Source organism: Entelurus aequoreus, linkage group LG25 (assembly GCF_033978785.1).
Source record: "Entelurus aequoreus isolate RoL-2023_Sb linkage group LG25, RoL_Eaeq_v1.1, whole genome shotgun sequence".
Classification (NCBI taxonomy): Eukaryota; Metazoa; Chordata; class Actinopteri; order Syngnathiformes; family Syngnathidae; genus Entelurus; species Entelurus aequoreus.
The window spans coordinates 7,450,968-7,478,256 of record NC_084755.1 but is presented as its reverse complement, the minus strand read 5'-3'; the positions used below and the strand labels follow the sequence as shown (position 1 = coordinate 7,478,256).

General features: G+C 47.1%; 1 protein-coding gene across 1 annotated transcript in view; it reads right to left on the bottom strand.

Annotated features, from left to right (window-relative positions):
• Positions 1 to 27,289, bottom strand: part of pold1 (polymerase (DNA directed), delta 1, catalytic subunit) — a 79,212-nt gene that overhangs the window by 5,723 nt on the left and 46,200 nt on the right. Inside the window, exons 18-24 of the mRNA XM_062036461.1 lie at positions 23,089 to 23,184; positions 22,880 to 23,017; positions 4,261 to 4,436; positions 4,027 to 4,179; positions 3,858 to 3,960; positions 1,915 to 2,047; positions 752 to 865 (exon numbers count right to left, since the gene is read on the bottom strand). Of these exons, the coding sequence (XP_061892445.1) occupies positions 752 to 865; positions 1,915 to 2,047; positions 3,858 to 3,960; positions 4,027 to 4,179; positions 4,261 to 4,436; positions 22,880 to 23,017; positions 23,089 to 23,184 (913 nt within the window). The remainder of the gene's footprint in view (positions 1 to 751; positions 866 to 1,914; positions 2,048 to 3,857; positions 3,961 to 4,026; positions 4,180 to 4,260; positions 4,437 to 22,879; positions 23,018 to 23,088; positions 23,185 to 27,289) is intronic.

Sequence of the window (27,289 nt, the reverse complement as noted above, 5' to 3'; positions counted from 1 at the left end):
TCTGTCTATCCTTCCAGTCAGGGGTTTATTTCCTTTGTTTCTATCTGCAGTTAAGCCCGATGCTATCACGTTAGCTCCGTAGCTAAAGTGCTTCGCCGATGTATTGTCGTGGAGATAAAAGTCACTGTGAATGTCCATTTGGCGTTCTGGACTCTCATTTTCAAGAGGATATAGTATCCCAGGTGGTTTAAAATACAAATCCGTGATCCACAATAGAAAAAGGAGAGAGTGTGGAATCCAATGAGCCAGCTTGTACCTAAGTTACGCTCAGAGTGAAAAAAGATGCGTCCTGCACTGCACTCTAGTCCTTCACTCTCACGTTCCTCATCCACGAATCTTTCATCCTCGTTTAAATTAATGGGGTAATCGTCGCTTTCTCTGTCCGAATCTCTCTCGCTGCTGGTGTAAACAATGTGGAAATGTGAGCAGCCTTTCAAGCTGTGACGTCACGCTACTTCCGCTACAGGCAAGACTTTTTTTTATCAGCGACCAAAAGTTGCGAACTTTATCGTCGATGTTCTCTACTAAATCCTTTCAGTAAAAATATGGCAATATGGCGAAATGATCAAGTATGACACATAGAATGGATCTGCTATCCCCGTTTAAATAAAAAAAAAAAATTTCATTAGGCCTTGAACACATTTTGGTTTTGGTTTCTTCCACAGCGCTGGTGAAAAGTGTCATGGCCACTCAGCGCTAATGAAGGTGATGAACCTTCATTTGACTGATACTGAAAATGTTTTTTACTTACTGTCCGTCTTCAGCACGGCTTTGCATCCGATACACGTGCTCCTCTTCTGGGCGAACGCCATGAGGCCTCCCACCTTGGACGTCAACACCGTCTTGCAGCGCGTGTGCTCGCCCTCTGAAAGTCACACCATGATGTCACACTTTGACTAGCACCATGATGTCACACTTTGACTAGCACCATGAGTAGGATGACGTTACACATTCATTCAGGTGATGACGTCACACGTTTACAAGGATGATGACATCACACGTTCATTCAGGCAATGACATCACACCTTAACTTGGATGATGACCTCACAATTACTCAGATGACGTCGTCACACGTTCATTCAGGCAATGACGTGACATCTTTACTAGCATGACGACATCACACCTTTACTAGCATGATTACGTCACACCTTCATTCAGGCAATTACGCCACACCTTTACTAGGATGATGACATCACACCTTTACTCGGATGATGACGTCACACGTTCATTCAGGCGATGACGTAACACCTTTACTAAGATGACATCACACGTTCATTCAGGCGATGACATCACACCTTTACTAGCATGACGACGTTACACTTTCATTCAGGCAATTACGTCACACCGTTACTAGCATGATGACATCACAGGTTCATTCAAGTGAAGACGTCACACCTATACTAGCATGACAATGTCACATGTTCATTCAGGCGATGTCACGTTCATTTAGGATGATGACATCACACCTTTACTAGCATGACGACGTCACACGTTCATTCAGGCAATTACGTCACACCGTTACTAGGATGATGATGTCACACGTTCATTCAGGCGATGACGTCACACGTTCATTTAGGATGATGACGTCACACCTTCATTCAGGCGATGACATCACACCTTTACCAGGATGATAACATATGTTCATTTAGGATGAGGACGTCACACCTTTACTAGGATGATGATGACATCACACCTTTACCAGAATGACATTACATGTTCATTTAGGATGATGACGTCACACCTTTACCAGGATGATGTCACACCTTTACTAGGATGATGACGTCACACCTTCACTAGGATGATGACGTCACACCTTTACTAGGATGATGACGTCACACCTTTACTAGGATGATGACGTCACACCTTTACTAGGATGATGACGTCATGCAGCAAAGGAGGTGAGAGAAAACTGACTGAGGAGGACGCTCTCCGCCTTGCTCTCGCCCAGGATAGGCTCAAATATTCTCAGCAGGGGCTTGGATAGTTGCTGGTCCAGATAGTACTGCGTGTCGATGGGGATGTTGTTTTCCAGCACATAGATGGGGTCCTGAGTCAGGAAAACAACAGTCAATAAATGCAGCGTCCAAAAGTAAACACACAAACATCAAGAAAATGCTTCAAGTTGACAGAAAGAAGACGGAAGATAGCTAGCTAGCAGGAAGTTAGCTACCCGTCTTTAGAGACATAAACCGGATGCCCAGAAAAGATTTGACGGGATGAAAAGTTTGTTTTTTTCTGTTTGCCTTTTTTCAACAAAAGAATCCGTTGCCTCATAACACTAAAATATCACGTCTTAAGACTTGAAATAATATCTCTCAAGTCTGTTGTCCCCGCCAGCCCGGCTAACTTTTGGTAACCCGGCCAATTCCTTGGAACCCAGGCTAACTTCCTGGTTCCTTATCTTTGCTAACTTTCTCCTATTAGCCTGACTAACTTCCTGGTAGTCTGACTAACTTCCTGGTTCCTTCCTGGCTTGCTTAGTCCCTAGTGGCCTAGCTAACTTCCTGGTAGCTACTAGCCTGTTAACTTCCAGTTTATTTCTAGGTTTACTTAGTTACTGGTAGCCTGGCTAACTTCCAGTTTCTTACCTAGATGACTTAGTTCCTGGTAGCCTGACTAACTTCCTCCCAGTAAGTAGTAGCCTGGCTAACTTCCAGTTTCTTACCTAGATGACTTAGTTCCTGGTAGCCTGACTAACGTCCTCCCAGTAGCTAGTAGCCTGGCTAACTTCCAGTTTCTTTCCTACATGACTTAGTTCCTGGTAGCCTGACTAACTTCCAGTTTCTTACCTAGATGACTTAGTTCCTGGTAGCCTGACTAACTTCCTCCCAGTAGCTAGTAGCCTGACTAACTTCCAGTTTCTTACCTAGATGACTTAGTTCCTGGTAGCCTGACTAACTTCCTCCCAGTAACTAGTAGCCTGGCTAACTTCCAGTTTCTTTCCTACATGACTTAGTTCCTGGTAGCCTAGCTAACTTTCTCCTGATAGCCTGACTAACGTCCCGGTAGCTAGTAGCCTGGCTAACTTCCAGTTCCTTACCTAGATGACTTAGTTCCTGGTAGCCTGACTAACTTCCTCCCAGTAGCTAGTAGCCTGGCTAACTTCCAGTCTCTTTCCTTGATTACTTAGTTCCTGGTAGCCTGACTAACTTCCTGGTAGGTAGTAGCCTGGCTAACTTCCGGTCTCTCTCCTTGATTAAATAGTTCCTGCTAGCCTGACTAACTTCCTTGTAGCTAGTAGCCTGGCTAACTTCCGGTCTCTTTCCATGAATACTTAGTTCCTGGTAGCCTGGCTAACTTCCTGATAGCTAGTAGCCTGGCTAACTTCTGGGGTCTTTCCTTGATTACTTAGTTCCTGGTAGCCTGGCTAACTTCCTGATAGCTAGTTGCCTGGCTAATTTCAGGTGTCTTTCCTTGATTACTTAGTTCCTGGTAGCCTGACTAACTTCCTGGTAGCTAGTTGCCTGGCTAACTTCTGGTGTCTTTCCTTGATTACTTAGTTCCTGGTAGCCTGACTAACTTCCTGGTAGCTAGTAGCCTGACTAACTTCCTGGTAGCTAGTTGCCTGGCTAACTTCCGGTCTCTTTCCTAGATGACTTAGTTCCTTGTAGCCTGACTAACTTCCTCCTCGGAGCTAGTTGCCTGGCTAACTTCCGGTCTCTTTCCTTGATTACTTAGTTCCTTGTAGCCTGACTAACTTCCTCCTCTGAGCTAGTAGCCTGGCTAACTTCCGGTCTCTTTCCTTGATTACTTAGTTCCTGGTAGCTAGTAGCCTGGCTAACTTACTTAATTCCTGGTATCTTGACTAACTTCCTGGTCGCTGCGAGGCTGACTAAGTTCCAAGGCCAGGTACACACCTCTGACTTCATGTACGCCGCTGCTCCCTTGGCGGCCCTCACGATGACGTATGGAACTCTGTCTCCCAGGTTGGGGGCGCTGCCCGCATCCCTCTTCTTCATCCTATGAAAGCCAGACAGGTGTGAACATCTGACAGGTGAGGATGATATTTCCAGGTGGTAGGCGGACCTCTCTGCCAGCTCCACGTGGGCCTGCTTGCCGGCGTACTCTTGGGCGGTGCGAGTCAGCTCCTTGGTGATGACCAGCTGGCTGATGTCGATGCGGTTGCACAGCAGGTCCGAGATCACCTCCTTGGCGTGAGCGACCGCACCCTGGGGGTCCCTAAAAACACACCAGAGTGCCTTGAACGCCTTCCTGTTCCCCTTGATGACTTCCTCCCTCTCAAAGTGCAGGTGAGCGCACCGGTCGATGAGGATCTTCTGCAGACAGGTGTTTATCAGGTTGGCCACCAGGGGACAGTTGTCCCTGCGGACCGTTTCGATGCCTTTGCAGTCCATCTTGTCGTGCACGTCTGCACTGGAGGAGAAATAGAGGCCCGCGTAGCGCTTCTTGTTGATCAGCAGGTAGGGGAAGTATACCTGTGCAGGTAACAGACACTTATCAAACTCACTTTCATTTTCAGATACCATTTTTCATGGCAGTTTTCCCAGTCAAGTGTTTTTGTGTCACTTCTTATGCTAATGGACAACTGTTGACAATATAACTCTTCAAACTGGTGTGGACTGACTCACCAGCACCTCTGCTGGTGGCAGCCAAGTACTGCACTCCAATGTGCCTCAAAGGACAGGACCTGTCAACAATAACTTCCACATCGTCTGAAGAAATGTAAACAATCCTTTCATTAAACTCTCCTCTGTGATGTCAGAAAGACCAAAACTGTGATCCAGTTAGGGATCGGTACCATTTACATTTGAACTGATACAGTATGTAAAGTAGGTCTCCACTTCTCAAGAAATGTGCACGCTTGATGCTAATATACATTGACTTTGCTATTGAAATGCTACTGATTAGCATCAGCTATTTTACAGGGCAATTTTCTACACCTCTAAATTTGTAAATGAAAGCTACAACTAAGATGCATGTTACAATCAAACAGCTGGTGCATATTAAGTACAATACTTACAGTATTAAGACTTAAGGTATACACTACTGCCATCTAGTGTCTTGGATTAGCGACTTGGTGTCATACTTGCAAATGAGACTCAGAATTATGATAATAAAGATGATACAACAACTGGACAGCAGCTATCATGATCAGCTCAATTTTAAATGTTGCAATTCAAAAAAAGTGATTTAATTATCAAAAACACTTACTGTAAATTTCTGACTATAAGCCACCACTTTATCTTACGCTTTGAACGCTGCCACTTGTAAGAAGGTGCGGCTAATAAATGGATTTTTCCCCGATAACAGCCATAATAAAAATAGTTTAACAAAAACAGCAAATACACCTAGAAAGTGTTTTATTGTTTGTGCTATGGTGCCATCTTATGGACCAGTTTGCTCACTGCAGGTGTCCTTCCACTTACAGGTAGGGCTTTGTTTTTGTTTTTCCAACCGCAGTGCCCTTCTTTCAGCTGTCCATAGCGTTTCTACTCACATGGATTCTTCATTCATCAGTCCAAGCAACGTTTGTAAGTTTTACAAAATAACTAAAACTATTCTTACTTACTAAAGTGTCCTATGTGTGATGTCTGTAGGAGTGTTGGCATGCATATTTGTACCTGCTATCATAATGTAATCCAGCTAGTGGCGTTATCATTAGCCAACATGCTAATATGTGTCTGTCTTAGTATTATTAACTTACAATTGTTTTAGTTTCACAAATTCCTCAGTAAATTCACCAAAAGGTCAGCGTGGAGTTATTGAGTCTATTTAGCTGATTGGAGAGCTAGCTTGCGCAGCTAGTGGGTCCATGACCATGACTTCTAATAATAATAATAATAATGGATTTGATTTATATAGCGCTTTTCTAGACACTCAAAGGGCTTCACAGAGAAGTGAGAAGCCATCATTCATTCACACCTGCTGGTGGTAAACTACTTTAATAGCCACAGCTGCCCTGGGGTAGACTGACGGAAGTGTGGCTGCCAGTTTGCACCTCCAACCACCACCTATCATTCATTCATCATTCATTCACCTACGGCCCCTCCGACCACCACCTATCATTCATTCATCATTCATTCACCTACGGCCCCTCCGACCACCACCTATCATTCATCATTCATTCACCTACGGCCCCTCCGACCACCACCTATCATTCATCATTCATTCACCTACGGCCCCTCCGACCACCACCTATCATTCATTCATCATTCATTCACCTACGGCCCCTCCGACCACCACCTATCATTCATTCATCATTCATTCACCTACAGCCCCTCCAACCACCACCTATCATTCATTCATCATTCATTCAACTACGGCCCTTCCGACCAACACCTATCATTCATTCATCATTCATTCACCTACGGCCCCTCCGACCACCACCTATCATTCATTCATCATTCATTCACCTACGGCCCCTCCGACCACCACCTATCATTCATTCATCATTCATTCACCTACAGCCCCTCCAACCACCACCTATCATTCATTCATCATTCATTCAACTACGGCCCTTCCGACCAACACCTATCATTCATTCATCATTCATTCACCTACAGCCCCTCCGACCACCACCTATCATTCATTCATCATTCATTCACCTACGGCCCCTCCGACCACCACCTATCATTCATTCATCATTCATTCACCTACAGCCCCTCCGACCACCACCTATCATTCATTCATCATTCATTCACCTACGGCCCCTCCGACCACCACCTATCATTCATTCATCATTCATTCAACTACAGCCCTTCCGACCACCACCTATCATTCATTCATCATTCATTCAACTACGGCCCTTCCGACCACCACCTATCATTCATTCATCATTCATTCACCTACGGCCCCTCCGACCACCACCCATCATTCATTCACCTACGGCCCTTCCGACCACCACCTATCATTCATTCATCATTCATTCACCTACGGCCCCTCCGACCACCACCCATCATTCATTCGTCATTCATTCACCTACGGCCCTTCCGACCACCACCTATCATTCATTCATCATTCATTCACCTACGGCCCCTCCGACCACCACCTATCATTCATTCATCATTCATTCACCTACGGCCCTTCCGACCACCACCTATCATTCATTCATCATTCATTCACCTACGGCCCCTCCGACCACCACCCATCATTCATTCGTCATTCATTCACCTACGGCCCTTCCGACCACCACCTATCATTCATTCATCATTCATTCACCTACGGCCCCTCCGACCACCACCTATCATTCATTCATTCACCTACGGCCCCTCCGACCACCACCCATCATTCATTCGTCATTCATTCACCTACGGCCCCTCCGACCAACACCTATCATTCATTCAACTACAGCCCTCCGACCACCACCTATCATTCATTCGTCATTCATTCACCTACGGCCCCTCCGACCACCACCTATCATTCATTCATCATTCATTCACCTACGGCCCTTCCGACCACCACCTATCATTCATTCATCATTCATTCAACTACAGCCCTCCGACCACCACCTATCATTCATTCATCATTCATTCACCTACGGCCCCTCCGACCACCACCCATCATTCATTCGTCATTCATTCACCTACGGCCCCTCCGACCAACACCTATCATTCATTCATCATTCATTCAACTACAGCCCTCCGACCACCACCTATCTTTCATTCGTCATTCATTCACCTACGGCCCCTCCGACCACCACCTATCATTCATTCATCATTCATTCAACTACGGCCCTTCCGACCACCACCCATCATTCATTCATCATTCATTCACCTACGGCCCCTCCTTCCACCACCTATCATTCATTCACCTACAGCCCCTCCAACAACCACCTATCATTCATTCATCATTCATTCACCTACGGCCCCTCCTTCCACCACCTATCATTCATTCACCTACGGCCCCTCCGACCACCACCTATCATTCATTCATCATTCATTCAACTACAGCCCTCCGACCACCACCTATCATTCATTCATCATTCATTCACCTACAGCCCCTCCGACCACCACCTATCATTCATTCATCATTCATTCACCTACGGCCCCTCCGACCACCACCTATCATTCATTCATCATTCATTCAACTACGGCCCTTCCGACCACCACCCATCATTCATTCATCATTCATTCACCTACAGCCCTTCCAACCACCACCTATCATTCATTCATCATTCATTCACCTACGGCCCCTCCGACCACCACCTATCATTCATTCATCATTCATTCACCTACAGCCCCTCCGACCACCACCTATCATTCATTCATCATTCATTCACCTACGGCCCCTTCGACCACCACCTATCATTCATTCATCATTCATTCAACTACGGCCCTTCCGACCACCACCTATCATTCATTCATCATTCATTCACCTACGGCTCCTCCGACCACCACCCATCATTCATTCACCTACGGCCCTTCCGACCACCACCTATCATTCATTCATCATTCATTCACCTACGGCCCCTCCGACCACCACCCATCATTCATTCGTCATTCATTCACCTACGGCCCTTCCGACCACCACCTATCATTCATTCATCATTCATTCACCTACGGCCCCTCCGACCACCACCTATCATTCATTCATCATTCATTCACCTACGGCCCTTCCGACCACCACCTATCATTCATTCATCATTCATTCACCTACGGCCCCTCCGACCACCACCCATCATTCATTCACCTACGGCCCTTCCGACCACCACCTATCATTCATTCATCATTCATTCACCTACGGCCCCTCCGACCACCACCTATCATTCATTCATCATTCATTCACCTACGGCCCCTCCGACCACCACCCATCATTCATTCATCATTCATTCACCTACGGCCCCTCCGACCAACACCTATCATTCATTTATCATTCATTCAACTACGGCCCTTCCGACCACCACCTATCATTCATTCATCATTCATTCACCTACGGCCCCTCCGACCACCACCTATCATTCATTCATCATTCATTCACCTACGGCCCCTCCGACCACCACCCATCATTCATTCGTCATTCATTCACCTACGGCCCCTCCGACCAACACCTATCATTCATTCATCATTCATTCAACTACGGCCCTTCCGACCACCACCTATCATTCATTCATCATTCATTCACCTACGGCCCTTCCGACCACCACCTATCATTCATTCATCATTCATTCACCTACGGCCCCTCCGACCACCACCTATCATTCATTCATCATTCATTCACCTACGGCCCTTCCGACCACCACCTATCATTCATTCATCATTCATTCACCTACGGCCCCTCCGACCACCACCCATCATTCATTCACCTACGGCCCTTCCGACCACCACCTATCATTCATTCATCATTCATTCACCTACGGCCCCTCCGACCAACACCTATCATTCATTTATCATTCATTCAACTACGGCCCCTCCGACCACCACCTATCATTCATTCATCATTCATTCACCTACGGCCCCTCCGACCACCACCTATCATTCATTCATCATTCATTCACCTACGGCCCCTCCGACCACCACCCATCATTCATTCGTCATTCATTCACCTACGGCCCCTCCGACCAACACCTATCATTCATTCATCATTCATTCAACTACGGCCCTTCCGACCACCACCTATCATTCATTCATCATTCATTCACCTACGGCCCCTCCGACCACCACCTATCATTCATTCATCATTCATTCACCTACGGCCCTTCCGACCACCACCTATCATTCATTCATCATTCATTCACCTACGGCCCCTCCGACCACCACCCATCATTCATTCACCTACGGCCCTTCCGACCACCACCTATCATTCATTCATCATTCATTCACCTACGGCCCCTCCGACCACCACCTATCATTCATTCATCATTCATTCACCTACGGCCCCTCCGACCACCACCTATCATTCATTCATCATTCATTCACCTACGGCCCCTCCGACCACCACCTATCATTCATTCGTCATTCATTCACCTACGGCCCCTCCGACCACCACCTATCATTCATTCATCATTCATTCACCTACGGCCCCTCCGACCACCACCTATCATTCATTCGTCATTCATTCACCTACGGCCCCTCCGACCACCACCTATCATTCATTCATCATTCATTCACCTACGGCCCCTCCGACCACCACCCATCATTCATTCGTCATTCATTCACCTACGGCCCCTCCGACCAACACCTATCATTCATTCATCATTCATTCAACTACAGCCCTCCGACCACCACCTATCTTTCATTCGTCATTCATTCACCTACGGCCCCTCCGACCACCACCTATCATTCATTCATCATTCATTCAACTACGGCCCTTCCGACCACCACCCATCATTCATTCATCATTCATTCACCTACGGCCCCTCCTTCCACCACCTATCATTCATTCACCTACAGCCCCTCCAACAACCACCTATCATTCATTCATCATTCATTCACCTACGGCCCCTCCTTCCACCACCTATCATTCATTCACCTACGGCCCCTCCGACCACCACCTATCATTCATTCATCATTCATTCAACTACAGCCCTCCGACCACCACCTATCATTCATTCATCATTCATTCACCTACAGCCCCTCCGACCACCACCTATCATTCATTCATCATTCATTCACCTACGGCCCCTCCGACCACCACCTATCATTCATTCATCATTCATTCAACTACGGCCCTTCCGACCACCACCCATCATTCATTCATCATTCATTCACCTACAGCCCTTCCAACCACCACCTATCATTCATTCATCATTCATTCACCTACGGCCCCTCCGACCACCACCTATCATTCATTCATCATTCATTCACCTACAGCCCCTCCGACCACCACCTATCATTCATTCATCATTCATTCACCTACGGCCCCTTCGACCACCACCTATCATTCATTCATCATTCATTCAACTACGGCCCTTCCGACCACCACCTATCATTCATTCATCATTCATTCACCTACGGCTCCTCCGACCACCACCCATCATTCATTCACCTACGGCCCTTCCGACCACCACCTATCATTCATTCATCATTCATTCACCTACGGCCCCTCCGACCACCACCCATCATTCATTCGTCATTCATTCACCTACGGCCCTTCCGACCACCACCTATCATTCATTCATCATTCATTCACCTACGGCCCCTCCGACCACCACCTATCATTCATTCATCATTCATTCACCTACGGCCCTTCCGACCACCACCTATCATTCATTCATCATTCATTCACCTACGGCCCCTCCGACCACCACCCATCATTCATTCACCTACGGCCCTTCCGACCACCACCTATCATTCATTCATCATTCATTCACCTACGGCCCCTCCGACCACCACCTATCATTCATTCATCATTCATTCACCTACGGCCCCTCCGACCACCACCCATCATTCATTCATCATTCATTCACCTACGGCCCCTCCGACCAACACCTATCATTCATTTATCATTCATTCAACTACGGCCCTTCCGACCACCACCTATCATTCATTCATCATTCATTCACCTACGGCCCCTCCGACCACCACCTATCATTCATTCATCATTCATTCACCTACGGCCCCTCCGACCACCACCCATCATTCATTCGTCATTCATTCACCTACGGCCCCTCCGACCAACACCTATCATTCATTCATCATTCATTCAACTACGGCCCTTCCGACCACCACCTATCATTCATTCATCATTCATTCACCTACGGCCCTTCCGACCACCACCTATCATTCATTCATCATTCATTCACCTACGGCCCCTCCGACCACCACCTATCATTCATTCATCATTCATTCACCTACGGCCCTTCCGACCACCACCTATCATTCATTCATCATTCATTCACCTACGGCCCCTCCGACCACCACCCATCATTCATTCACCTACGGCCCTTCCGACCACCACCTATCATTCATTCATCATTCATTCACCTACGGCCCCTCCGACCAACACCTATCATTCATTTATCATTCATTCAACTACGGCCCCTCCGACCACCACCTATCATTCATTCATCATTCATTCACCTACGGCCCCTCCGACCACCACCTATCATTCATTCATCATTCATTCACCTACGGCCCCTCCGACCACCACCCATCATTCATTCGTCATTCATTCACCTACGGCCCCTCCGACCAACACCTATCATTCATTCATCATTCATTCAACTACGGCCCTTCCGACCACCACCTATCATTCATTCATCATTCATTCACCTACGGCCCCTCCGACCACCACCTATCATTCATTCATCATTCATTCACCTACGGCCCTTCCGACCACCACCTATCATTCATTCATCATTCATTCACCTACGGCCCCTCCGACCACCACCCATCATTCATTCACCTACGGCCCTTCCGACCACCACCTATCATTCATTCATCATTCATTCACCTACGGCCCCTCCGACCACCACCTATCATTCATTCATCATTCATTCACCTACGGCCCCTCCGACCACCACCTATCATTCATTCATCATTCATTCACCTACGGCCCCTCCGACCACCACCTATCATTCATTCGTCATTCATTCACCTACGGCCCCTCCGACCACCACCTATCATTCATTCATCATTCATTCACCTACGGCCCCTCCGACCACCACCTATCATTCATTCGTCATTCATTCACCTACGGCCCCTCCGACCACCACCTATCATTCATTCATCATTCATTCACCTACGGCCCCTCCGACCACCACCCATCATTCATTCGTCATTCATTCACCTACGGCCCCTCCGACCAACACCTATCATTCATTCATCATTCATTCAACTACAGCCCTCCGACCACCACCTATCTTTCATTCGTCATTCATTCACCTACGGCCCCTCCGACCACCACCTATCATTCATTCATCATTCATTCAACTACGGCCCTTCCGACCACCACCCATCATTCATTCATCATTCATTCACCTACGGCCCCTCCTTCCACCACCTATCATTCATTCACCTACAGCCCCTCCAACAACCACCTATCATTCATTCATCATTCATTCACCTACGGCCCCTCCTTCCACCACCTATCATTCATTCACCTACGGCCCCTCCGACCACCACCTATCATTCATTCATCATTCATTCAACTACAGCCCTCCGACCACCACCTATCATTCATTCATCATTCATTCACCTACAGCCCCTCCGACCACCACCTATCATTCATTCATCATTCATTCACCTACGGCCCCTCCGACCACCACCTATCATTCATTCATCATTCATTCAACTACGGCCCTTCCGACCACCACCCATCATTCATTCATCATTCATTCACCTACAGCCCTTCCAACCACCACCTATCATTCATTCATCATTCATTCACCTACGGCCCCTCCGACCACCACCTATCATTCATTCATCATTCATTCACCTACAGCCCCTCCGACCACCACCTATCATTCATTCATCATTCATTCACCTACGGCCCCTTCGACCACCACCTATCATTCATTCATCATTCATTCAACTACGGCCCTTCCGACCACCACCTATCATTCATTCATCATTCATTCACCTACGGCTCCTCCGACCACCACCCATCATTCATTCACCTACGGCCCTTCCGACCACCACCTATCATTCATTCATCATTCATTCACCTACGGCCCCTCCGACCACCACCCATCATTCATTCGTCATTCATTCACCTACGGCCCTTCCGACCACCACCTATCATTCATTCATCATTCATTCACCTACGGCCCCTCCGACCACCACCTATCATTCATTCATCATTCATTCACCTACGGCCCTTCCGACCACCACCTATCATTCATTCATCATTCATTCACCTACGGCCCCTCCGACCACCACCCATCATTCATTCACCTACGGCCCTTCCGACCACCACCTATCATTCATTCATCATTCATTCACCTACGGCCCCTCCGACCACCACCTATCATTCATTCATCATTCATTCACCTACGGCCCCTCCGACCACCACCCATCATTCATTCATCATTCATTCACCTACGGCCCCTCCGACCAACACCTATCATTCATTTATCATTCATTCAACTACGGCCCTTCCGACCACCACCTATCATTCATTCATCATTCATTCACCTACGGCCCCTCCGACCACCACCTATCATTCATTCATCATTCATTCACCTACGGCCCCTCCGACCACCACCCATCATTCATTCGTCATTCATTCACCTACGGCCCCTCCGACCAACACCTATCATTCATTCATCATTCATTCAACTACGGCCCTTCCGACCACCACCTATCATTCATTCATCATTCATTCACCTACGGCCCTTCCGACCACCACCTATCATTCATTCATCATTCATTCACCTACGGCCCCTCCGACCACCACCTATCATTCATTCATCATTCATTCACCTACGGCCCTTCCGACCACCACCTATCATTCATTCATCATTCATTCACCTACGGCCCCTCCGACCACCACCCATCATTCATTCACCTACGGCCCTTCCGACCACCACCTATCATTCATTCATCATTCATTCACCTACGGCCCCTCCGACCAACACCTATCATTCATTTATCATTCATTCAACTACGGCCCCTCCGACCACCACCTATCATTCATTCATCATTCATTCACCTACGGCCCCTCCGACCACCACCTATCATTCATTCATCATTCATTCACCTACGGCCCCTCCGACCACCACCCATCATTCATTCGTCATTCATTCACCTACGGCCCCTCCGACCAACACCTATCATTCATTCATCATTCATTCAACTACGGCCCTTCCGACCACCACCTATCATTCATTCATCATTCATTCACCTACGGCCCCTCCGACCACCACCTATCATTCATTCATCATTCATTCACCTACGGCCCTTCCGACCACCACCTATCATTCATTCATCATTCATTCACCTACGGCCCCTCCGACCACCACCTATCATTCATTCATCATTCATTCACCTACGGCCCTTCCGACCACCACCTATCATTCATTCATCATTCATTCACCTACGGCCCCTCCGACCACCACCTATCATTCATTCATCATTCATTCACCTACGGCCCCTCCGACCACCACCTATCATTCATTCATCATTCATTCACCTACGGCCCCTCCGACCACCACCTATCATTCATTCGTCATTCATTCACCTACGGCCCCTCCGACCACCACCTATCATTCATTCATCATTCATTCACCTACGGCCCTTCCGACCACCACCTATCATTCATTCATCATTCATTCAACTACAGCCCTCCGACCACCACCTATCATTCATTCATCATTCATTCACCTACGGCCCCTCCGACCACCACCCATCATTCATTCGTCATTCATTCACCTACGGCCCCTCCGACCAACACCTATCATTCATTCATCATTCATTCAACTACAGCCCTCCGACCACCACCTATCTTTCATTCGTCATTCATTCACCTACGGCCCCTCCGACCACCACCTATCATTCATTCATCATTCATTCAACTACGGCCCTTCCGACCACCACCCATCATTCATTCATCATTCATTCACCTACAGCCCCTCCAACAACCACCTATCATTCATTCATCATTCATTCACCTACGGCCCCTCCTTCCACCACCTATCATTCATTCACCTACGGCCCCTCCGACCACCACCTATCATTCATTCATCATTCATTCAACTACAGCCCTCCGACCACCACCTATCATTCATTCATCATTCATTCACCTACAGCCCCTCCGACCACCACCTATCATTCATTCATCATTCATTCACCTACGGCCCCTCCGACCACCACCTATCATTCATTCATCATTCATTCAACTACGGCCCTTCCGACCACCACCCATCATTCATTCATCATTCATTCACCTACAGCCCTTCCAACCACCACCTATCATTCATTCATCATTCATTCACCTACGGCCCCTCCGACCACCACCTATCATTCATTCATCATTCATTCACCTACAGCCCCTCCGACCACCACCTATCATTCATTCATCATTCATTCACCTACGGCCCCTTCGACCACCACCTATCATTCATTCATCATTCATTCAACTACGGCCCTTCCGACCACCACCTATCATTCATTCATCATTCATTCACCTACGGCTCCTCCGACCACCACCCATCATTCATTCACCTACGGCCCTTCCGACCACCACCTATCATTCATTCATCATTCATTCACCTACGGCCCCTCCGACCACCACCCATCATTCATTCGTCATTCATTCACCTACGGCCCTTCCGACCACCACCTATCATTCATTCATCATTCATTCACCTACGGCCCCTCCGACCACCACCTATCATTCATTCATCATTCATTCACCTACGGCCCTTCCGACCACCACCTATCATTCATTCATCATTCATTCACCTACGGCCCCTCCGACCACCACCCATCATTCATTCACCTACGGCCCTTCCGACCACCACCTATCATTCATTCATCATTCATTCACCTACGGCCCCTCCGACCACCACCTATCATTCATTCATCATTCATTCACCTACGGCCCCTCCGACCACCACCCATCATTCATTCATCATTCATTCACCTACGGCCCCTCCGACCAACACCTATCATTCATTTATCATTCATTCAACTACGGCCCTTCCGACCACCACCTATCATTCATTCATCATTCATTCACCTACGGCCCCTCCGACCACCACCTATCATTCATTCATCATTCATTCACCTACGGCCCCTCCGACCACCACCCATCATTCATTCGTCATTCATTCACCTACGGCCCCTCCGACCAACACCTATCATTCATTCATCATTCATTCAACTACGGCCCTTCCGACCACCACCTATCATTCATTCATCATTCATTCACCTACGGCCCTTCCGACCACCACCTATCATTCATTCATCATTCATTCACCTACGGCCCCTCCGACCACCACCTATCATTCATTCATCATTCATTCACCTACGGCCCTTCCGACCACCACCTATCATTCATTCATCATTCATTCACCTACGGCCCCTCCGACCACCACCCATCATTCATTCACCTACGGCCCTTCCGACCACCACCTATCATTCATTCATCATTCATTCACCTACGGCCCCTCCGACCACCACTTATCATTCATTCATCATTCATTCACCTACGGCCCCTCCGACCACCACCCATCATTCATTCATCATTCATTCACCTACGGCCCCTCCGACCAACACCTATCATTCATTTATCATTCATTCAACTACGGCCCTTCCGACCACCACCTATCATTCATTCACCTACGGCCCCTCCGACCACCACCTATCATTCATTCATCATTCATTCACCTAAGGCCCCTCCGACCACCACCCATCATTCATTCGTCATTCATTCACCTACGGCCCCTCCGACCAACACCTATCATTCATTCATCATTCATTCAACTACGGCCCTTCCGACCACCACCTATCATTCATTCATCATTCATTCACCTACGGCCCCTCCGACCACCACCTATCATTCATTCATCATTCCTTCACCTACGGCCCTTCCGACCACCACCTATCATTCATTCATCATTCATTCACCTACGGCCCCTCCGACCACCACCCATCATTCATTCACCTACGGCCCTTCCGACCACCACCTATCATTCATTCATCATTCATTCACCTACGGCCCCTCCGACCACCACCTATCATTCATTCATCATTCATTCACCTACGGCCCCTCCGACCACCACCTATCATTCATTCATCATTCATTCACCTACGGCCCCTCCGACCACCACCTATCATTCATTCGTCATTCATTCACCTACGGCCCTTCCGACCACCACCTATCATTCATTCATCATTCATTCACCTACGGCCCCTCCGACCACCACCTATCATTCATTCATCATTCATTCACCTACGGCCCTTCCGACCACCACCTATCATTCATTCATCATTCATTCACCTACGGCCCCTCCGACCACCACCCATCATTCATTCGTCATTCATTCACCTACGGCCCTTCCGACCACCACCTATCATTCATTCATCATTCATTCACCTACGGCCCCTCCGACCACCACCTATCATTCATTCATCATTCATTCACCTACGGCCCCTCCGACCACCACCCATCATTCATTCGTCATTCATTCACCTACGGCCCCTCCGACCAACACCTATCATTCATTCATCATTCATTCAACTACGGCCCTTCCGACCACCACCTATCATTCATTCATCATTCATTCACCTACGGCCCCTCCGACCACCACCTATCATTCATTCATCATTCATTCAACTACGGCCCTTCCGACCACCACCTATCATTCATTCATCATTCATTCACCTACGGCCCCTCCGACCACCACCTATCATTCATTCATCATTCATTCACCTACGGCCCTTCCGACCACCACCTATCATTCATTCATCATTCATTCACCTACAGCCCCTCCAACCACCACCTATCATTCATTCATCATTCATTCAACTACGGCCCTTCCGACCACCACCTATCATTCATTCATCATTCATTCACCTACGGCCCCTCCGACCACCACCTATCATTCATTCATCATTCATTCACCTACGGCCCTTCCGACCACCACCTATCATTCATTCATCATTCATTCACCTACGGCCCCTCCGACCACCACCCATCATTCATTCGTCATTCATTCACCTACGGCCCCTCCGACCACCACCTATCATTCATTCATCATTCATTCACCTACGGCCCCTCCGACCACCACCCATCATTCATTCGTCATTCATTCACCTACGGCCCCTCCGACCAACACCTATCATTCATTCATCATTCATTCAACTACGGCCCTTCCGACCACCACCTATCATTCATTCATCATTCATTCACCTACGGCCCCTCCGACCACCACCTATCATTCATTCATCATTCATTCACCTACGGCCCTTCCGACCACCACCTATCATTCATTCATCATTCATTCACCTACAGCCCCTCCAACCACCACCTATCATTCATTCATCATTCATTCAACTACGGCCCTTCCGACCACCACCTATCATTCATTCATCATTCATTCACCTACGGCCCCTCCGACCACCACCTATCATTCATTCGTCATTCATTCACCTACGGCCCCTCCGACCACCACCTATCATTCATTCATCATTCATTCACCTACGGCCCTCCGACCACCACCTATCATTCATTCATCATTCATTCACCTACGGCCCCTCCGACCACCACCTATCATTCATTCATCATTCATTCACCTACGGCCCCTCCGACCACCACCTATCATTCATTCATCATTCATTCAACTACAGCCCTCCGACCACCACCTATCATTCATTCATCATTCATTCACCTACAGCCCCTCCAACCACCACCTATCATTCATTCATCATTCATTCAACTACGGCCCTTCCGACCACCACCTATCATTCATTCATCATTCATTCACCTACGGCCCCTCCGACCACCACCCATCATTCATTCGTCATTCATTCACCTACGGCCCTTCCGACCACCACCTATCATTCATTCATCATTCATTCACCTACGGCCCCTCCGACCACCACCTATCATTCATTCATCATTCATTCACCTACGGCCCTTCCGACCACCACCTATCATTCATTCATCATTCATTCACCTACGGCCCCTCCGACCACCACCCATCATTCATTCACCTACGGCCCTTCCGACCACCACCTATCATTCATTCATCATTCATTCACCTACGGCCCCTCCGACCACCACCTATCATTCATTCATCATTCATTCACCTACGGCCCCTCCGACCACCACCCATCATTCATTCGTCATTCATTCACCTACGGCCCCTCCGACCAACACCTATCATTCATTCATCATTCATTCAACTACGGCCCTTCCGACCACCACCTATCATTCATTCATCATTCATTCACCTACGGCCCCTCCGACCACCACCTATCATTCATTCATCATTCATTCACCTACGGCCCCTCCGACCACCACCCATCATTCATTCGTCATTCATTCACCTACGGCCCCTCCGACCAACACCTATCATTCATTCATCATTCATTCAACTACGGCCCTTCCGACCACCACCTATCATTCATTCATCATTCATTCACCTACGGCCCCTCCGACCACCACCTATCATTCATTCATCATTCATTCACCTACGGCCCTTCCGACCACCACCTATCATTCATTCATCATTCATTCAACTACGGCCCTTCCGACCACCACCTATCATTCATTCATCATTCATTCACCTACGGCTCCTCCGACCACCACCCATCATTCATTCACCTACGGCCCTTCCGACCACCACCTATCATTCATTCATCATTCATTCACCTACGGCCCCTCCGACCACCACCCATCATTCATTCGTCATTCATTCACCTACGGCCCTTCCGACCACCACCTATCATTCATTCATCATTCATTCACCTACGGCCCCTCCGACCACCACCTATCATTCATTCATCATTCATTCACCTACGGCCCTTCCGACCACCACCTATCATTCATTCATCATTCATTCACCTACGGCCCCTCCGACCACCACCCATCATTCATTCGTCATTCATTCACCTACGGCCCTTCCGACCACCACCTATCATTCATTCATCATTCATTCACCTACGGCCCCTCCGACCACCACCTATCATTCATTCATCATTCATTCACCTACGGCCCCTCCGACCACCACCCATCATTCATTCGTCATTCATTCACCTACGACCCCTCCGACCAACACCTATCATTCATTCATCATTCATTCAACTACGGCCCTTCCGACCACCACCTATCATTCATTCATCATTCATTCACCTACGGCCCCTCCGACCACCACCTATCATTCATTCATCATTCATTCACCTACGGCCCCTCCGACCACCACCCATCATTCATTCGTCATTCATTCACCTACGGCCCCTCCGACCAACACCTATCATTCATTCATCATTCATTCAACTACGGCCCTTCCGACCACCACCTATCATTCATTCATCATTCATTCACCTACGGCCCCTCCGACCACCACCTATCATTCATTCATCATTCATTCACCTACGGCCCTTCCGACCACCACCTATCATTCATTCATCATTCATTCACCTACAGCCCCTCCAACCACCACCTATCATTCATTCATCATTCATTCAACTACGGCCCTTCCGACCACCACCTATCATTCATTCATCATTCATTCACCTACGGCCCCTCCGACCACCACCTATCATTCATTCATCATTCATTCACCTACGGCCCTTCCGACCACCACCTATCATTCATTCATCATTCATTCACCTACGGCCCCTCCGACCACCACCCATCATTCATTCGTCATTCATTCACCTACGGCCCCTCCGACCACCACCTATCATTCATTCATCATTCATTCACCTACGGCCCCTCCGACCACCACCCATCATTCATTCGTCATTCATTCACCTACGGCCCCTCCGACCAACACCTATCATTCATTCATCATTCATTCAACTACGGCCCTTCCGACCACCACCTATCATTCATTCATCATTCATTCACCTACGGCCCCTCCGACCACCACCTATCATTCATTCATCATTCATTCACCTACGGCCCTTCCGACCACCACCTATCATTCATTCATCATTCATTCACCTACAGCCCCTCCAACCACCACCTATCATTCATTCATCATTCATTCAACTACGGCCCTTCCGACCACCACCTATCATTCATTCATCATTCATTCACCTACGGCCCCTCCGACCACCACCTATCATTCATTCGTCATTCATTCACCTACGGCCCCTCCGACCACCACCTATCATTCATTCATCATTCATTCACCTACGGCCCCTCCGACCACCACCTATCATTCATTCATCATTCATTCAACTACAGCCCTCCGACCACCACCTATCATTCATTCATCATTCATTCACCTGCGGCCCCTCCGACCACCACCTATCATTCATTCGTCATTCATTCACCTACGGCCCCTCCGACCACCACCTATCATTCATTCATCATTCATTCAACTACGGCCCCTCCGACCACCACCTATCATTCATTCGTCATTCATTCACCTACGGCCCCTCCGACCACCACCTATCATTCATTCATCATTCATTCAACTACGGCCCCTCTGACCAACACCTATCATTCATTCATCATTCATTCAACTACAGCCCTCCGACCACCACCTATCATTCATTCACCAGTGTGAGCGGCATCGGGGGCAAGGGTGAAGTGTCCTGCCCAAGGACACAACGGCAACGATTTGGATGGTAAGAGGCGGGGAGTGAACCTGCAACCCTCAGGTTTCTGACACGTTTTGTTTTGTTTGATCAGCCGTTTTACTGCCGTGTTACAGACACCGTTTGGAAACAATTAAGGTATGTAGATAAACATGTACAGAATATCTCAGTGTAAATAAGTCATTTCACAACGTATATATCTGCAGCTAACGGTCCGGTGCGGCTTATATATGGAAAAAAAATGTAGTGGGTGTGGCTTATATACCGGTGCGCTATATAGTCTGGAAAATACGGAAATATTTATTTAGACACAAAAGTACCGAAAATTGGTCCCGACATGGATTCAATTGTGAATGGTGCCCAGCCCTTGTCAGAAAGTAGTCTTTGCCACTTAGTTGAATGTGCCAGTCTCGTCTGTCTCTTGGAATCCTACAAAGTACTAATACTCTAAGTGTTGTACTTATTACGCAGAAGCTGTTTGTAACGTGCGTCTTAGTCGTAGTTTTCATTAACAAATTTGAACGTGTAATGCAAAATTGCTAATGCTAATCAGTAGCATGTAAATGGCATATCCAATGTAAATTAGCATCGAGCTAGCACATTTAGAAAATGCTGAGTCTGCAAACGGACTTGAAGTCACATGCAATAAAGGTATGGGAGTATGTTACTGTTTGACAACATGACCAGGTACCCGGTAGTAGCCAAGAATTTGGGTCAGTACCTAGAGAAGTACCACACTTGGTAGCCATCTCTAGATGCGGTACCTTCTCAAACTCCAGTTTGATGGGCGCTACGAAATGGGACGACACCCACTCGGCGGCCTCTTTCCCGACGTTCATGGCCTCCTGCACCGTGGCAACACCCAGCTTCACCATGACGGAGTCGGTGTCTCCGTAAATGACCTTGAAAGCAGGAAAAAAAAACAATCGGCATCCGCAGACAGCGGTGAGAAGGACCCACACGTGTGCCTCACCTTGGCGTCGCCTTGGTAACCGTTGGAAATGGTGTACTTGGACTCCACCAACCTTTTGGTTTCTTCTATCATCTGTCTTCCAAAACCAGTCACACTCTGAAGTCCATAAAGAAACATATTAGTCTTACATTTCCACATCAAAGCTGAAAGTGTCCTCACAGGATATTAGCAGCTAACACCTTTTATTGGACATCTGGAGCTCATTTCAAACAACATCTGGCCATGTTCTCACACTCATGGACAACTTCATATTGGTCAAACATCTGGCCATGTTCTCACACTCATGGACAACTTCATATTGGTCAAACATCTGGCCATGTTCTCACACTCATGGACAACTTCATATTGGTCAAACATCTGGCCATGTTCTCACACTCATGGACAACTTCATATTGGTCAAACATCTGGCCATGTTCTCACACTCATGGACAACTTCATATTGGTCAAACATCTGGCCATGTTCTCACACTCATGGACAACTTCATATTGGTCAAACATCTGGCCATGTTCTCACACTCATGGACAACTTCATATTGGTCAAACATCTGGCCATGTTCTCACACTCATGGACAACTTCATATTGGTCAAACATCTGGCCATGTTCTCACACTCATGGACAACTTCATATTGGTCAAACATCTGGCCATGTTCTCACACTCATGGACAACTTCATATTGGTCAAACATCTGGCCATGTTCTCACACTCATGGACAACTTCATATTGGTCAAACATCTGGCCATGTTCTCACACTCATGGACAACTTCATATTGGTCAAACATCTGGCCATGTTCTCACACTCATGGACAACTTCATATTGGTCAAACATCTGGCCATGTTCTCACACTCATGGACAACTTCGTATTGGTCAAACATCTGGCCATGTTCTCACACTCATGGACAACTTCGTATTGGTCAAACATCTGGCCATGTTCTCACACTCATGGACAACTTCATATTGGTCAAACATCTGGCCATGTTCTCACACTCATGGACAACTTCATATTGGTCAAACATCTGGCCATGTTCTCACACTCATGGACAACTTCATATTGGTCAAACATCTGGCCATGTTCTCACACTCATGGACAACTTCATATTGGTCAAACATCTGGCCATGTTCTCACACTCATGGACAACTTCATATTGGTCAAACATCTGGCCATGTTCTCACACTCATGGACAACTTCATATTGGTCAAACATCTGGCCATGTTCTCACACTCATGGACAACTTCATATTGGTCAAACATCTGGCCATGTTCTCACACTCATGGACAACTTCATATTGGTCAAACATCTGGCCATGTTCTCACACTCATGGACAACTTCATATTGGTCAAACATCTGGCCATGTTCTCACACTCATGGACAACTTCATATTGGTCAAACATCTGGCCATGTTCTCACACTCATGGACAACTTCATATTGGTCAAACATCTGGCCATGTTCTCACACTCATGGACAACTTCGTATTGGTCAAACATCTGGCCATGTTCTCACACTCATGGACAACTTCATATTGGTCAAACATCTGGCCATGTTCTCACACTCATGGACAACTTCATATTGGTCAAACATCTGGCCATGTTCTCACACTCATGGACAACTTCATATTGGTCAAACATCTGGCCATGTTCTCACACTCATGGACAACTTCATATTGGTCAAACATCTGGCCATGTTCTCACACTCATGGACAACTTCGTATTGGTCAAACATCTGGCCATGTTCTCACACTCATGGACAACTTCATATTGGTCAAACATCTGGCCATGTTCTCACACTCATGGACAACTTCATATTGGTCAAACATCTGGCCATGTTCTCACACTCATGGACAACTTCATATTGGTCAAACATCTGGCCATGTTCTCACACTCATGGACAACTTCATATTGGTCAAACATCTGGCCATGTTCTCACACTCATGGACAACTTCATATTGGTCAAACATCTGGCCATGTTCTCACACTCATGGACAACTTCATATTGGTCAAACATCTGGCCATGTTCTCACACTCATGGACAACTTCATATTGGTCAAACATCTGGCCATGTTCTCACACTCATGGACAACTTCATATTGGTCAAACATCTGGCCATGTTCTCACACTCATGGACAACTTCATATTGGTCAAACATCTGGCCATGTTCTCACACTCATGGACAACTTCATATTGGTCAAACATCTGGCCATGTTCTCACACTCATGGACAACTTCATATTGGTCAAACATCTGGCCATGTTCTCACACTCATGGACAACTTCATATTGGTCAAACATCTGGCCATGTTCTCACACTCATGGACAACTTCATATTGGTCAAACATCTGGCCATGTTCTCACACTCATGGACAACTTCGTATTGGTCAAACATCTGGCCATGTTCTCACACTCATGGACAACTTCGTATTGGTCAAACATCTGGCCATGTTCTCACACTCATGGACAACTTCATATTGGTCAAACATCTGGCCATGTTCTCACACTCATGGACAACTTCATATTGGTCAAACATCTGGCCATGTTCTCACACTCATGGACAACTTCATATTGGTCAAACATCTGGCCATGTTCTCACACTCATGGACAACTTCATATTGGTCAAACATCTGGCCATGTTCTCACACTCATGGACAACTTCATATTGGTCAAACATCTGGCCATGTTCTCACACTCATGGACAACTTCATATTGGTCAAACATCTGGCCATGTTCTCACACTCATGGACAACTTCATATTGGTCAAACATCTGGCCATGTTCTCACACTCATGGACAACTTCATATTGGTCAAACATCTGGCCATGTTCTCACACTCATGGACAACTTCGTATTGGTCAAACATCTGGCCATGTTCTCACACTCATGGACAACTTCGTATTGGTCAAACATCTGGCCATGTTCTCACACTCATGGACAACTTCGTATTGGTCAAACATCTGGCCATGTTCTCACACTCATGGACAACTTCGTATTGGTCAAACATCTGGCCATGTTCTCACACTCATGGACAACTTCGTATTGGTCAAACATCTGGCCATGTTCTCACACTCATGGACAACTTCGTATTGGTCAAACATCTGGCCATGTTCTCACACTCATGGACAACTTCGTATTGGTCAAACATCTGGCCATGTTCTCACACTCATGGACAACTTCGTATTGGTCAAACATCTGGCCATGTTCTCACACTCATGGACAACTTCGTATTGGTCAAACATCTGGCCATGTTCTCACACTCATGGACAACTTCATATTGGTCAAACATCTGGCCATGTTCTCACACTCATGGACAACTTCATATTGGTCAAACATCTGGCCATGTTCTCACACTCATGGACAACTTCATATTGGTCAAACATCTGGCCATGTTCTCACACTCATGGACAACTTCATATTGGTCAAACATCTGGCCATGTTCTCACACTCATGGACAACTTCATATTGGTCAAACATCTGGCCATGTTCTCACACTCATGGACAACTTCATATTGGTCAAACATCTGGCCATGTTCTCACACTCATGGACAACTTCATATTGGTCAAACATCTGGCCATGTTCTCACACTCATGGACAACTTCATATTGGTCAAACATCTGGCCATGTTCTCACACTCATGGACAACTTCATATTGGTCAAACATCTGGCCATGTTCTCACACTCATGGACAACTTCATATTGGTCAAACATCTGGCCATGTTCTCACACTCATGGACAACTTCATATTGGTCAAACATCTGGCCATGTTCTCACACTCATGGACAACTTCATATTGGTCAAACATCTGGCCATGTTCTCACACTCATGGACAACTTCATATTGGTCAAACATCTGGCCATGTTCTCACACTCATGGACAACTTCATATTGGTCAAACATCTGGCCATGTTCTCACACTCATGGACAACTTCATATTGGTCAAACATCTGGCCATGTTCTCACACTCATGGACAACTTCGTATTGGTCAAACATCTGGCCATGTTCTCACACTCATGGACAACTTCGTATTGGTCAAACATCTGGCCATGTTCTCACACTCATGGACAACTTCATATTGGTCAAACATCTGGCCATGTTCTCACACTCATGGACAACTTCGTATTGGTCAAACATCTGGCCATGTTCTCACACTCATGGACAACTTCGTATTGGTCAAACATCTGGCCATGTTCTCACACTCATGGACAACTTCGTATT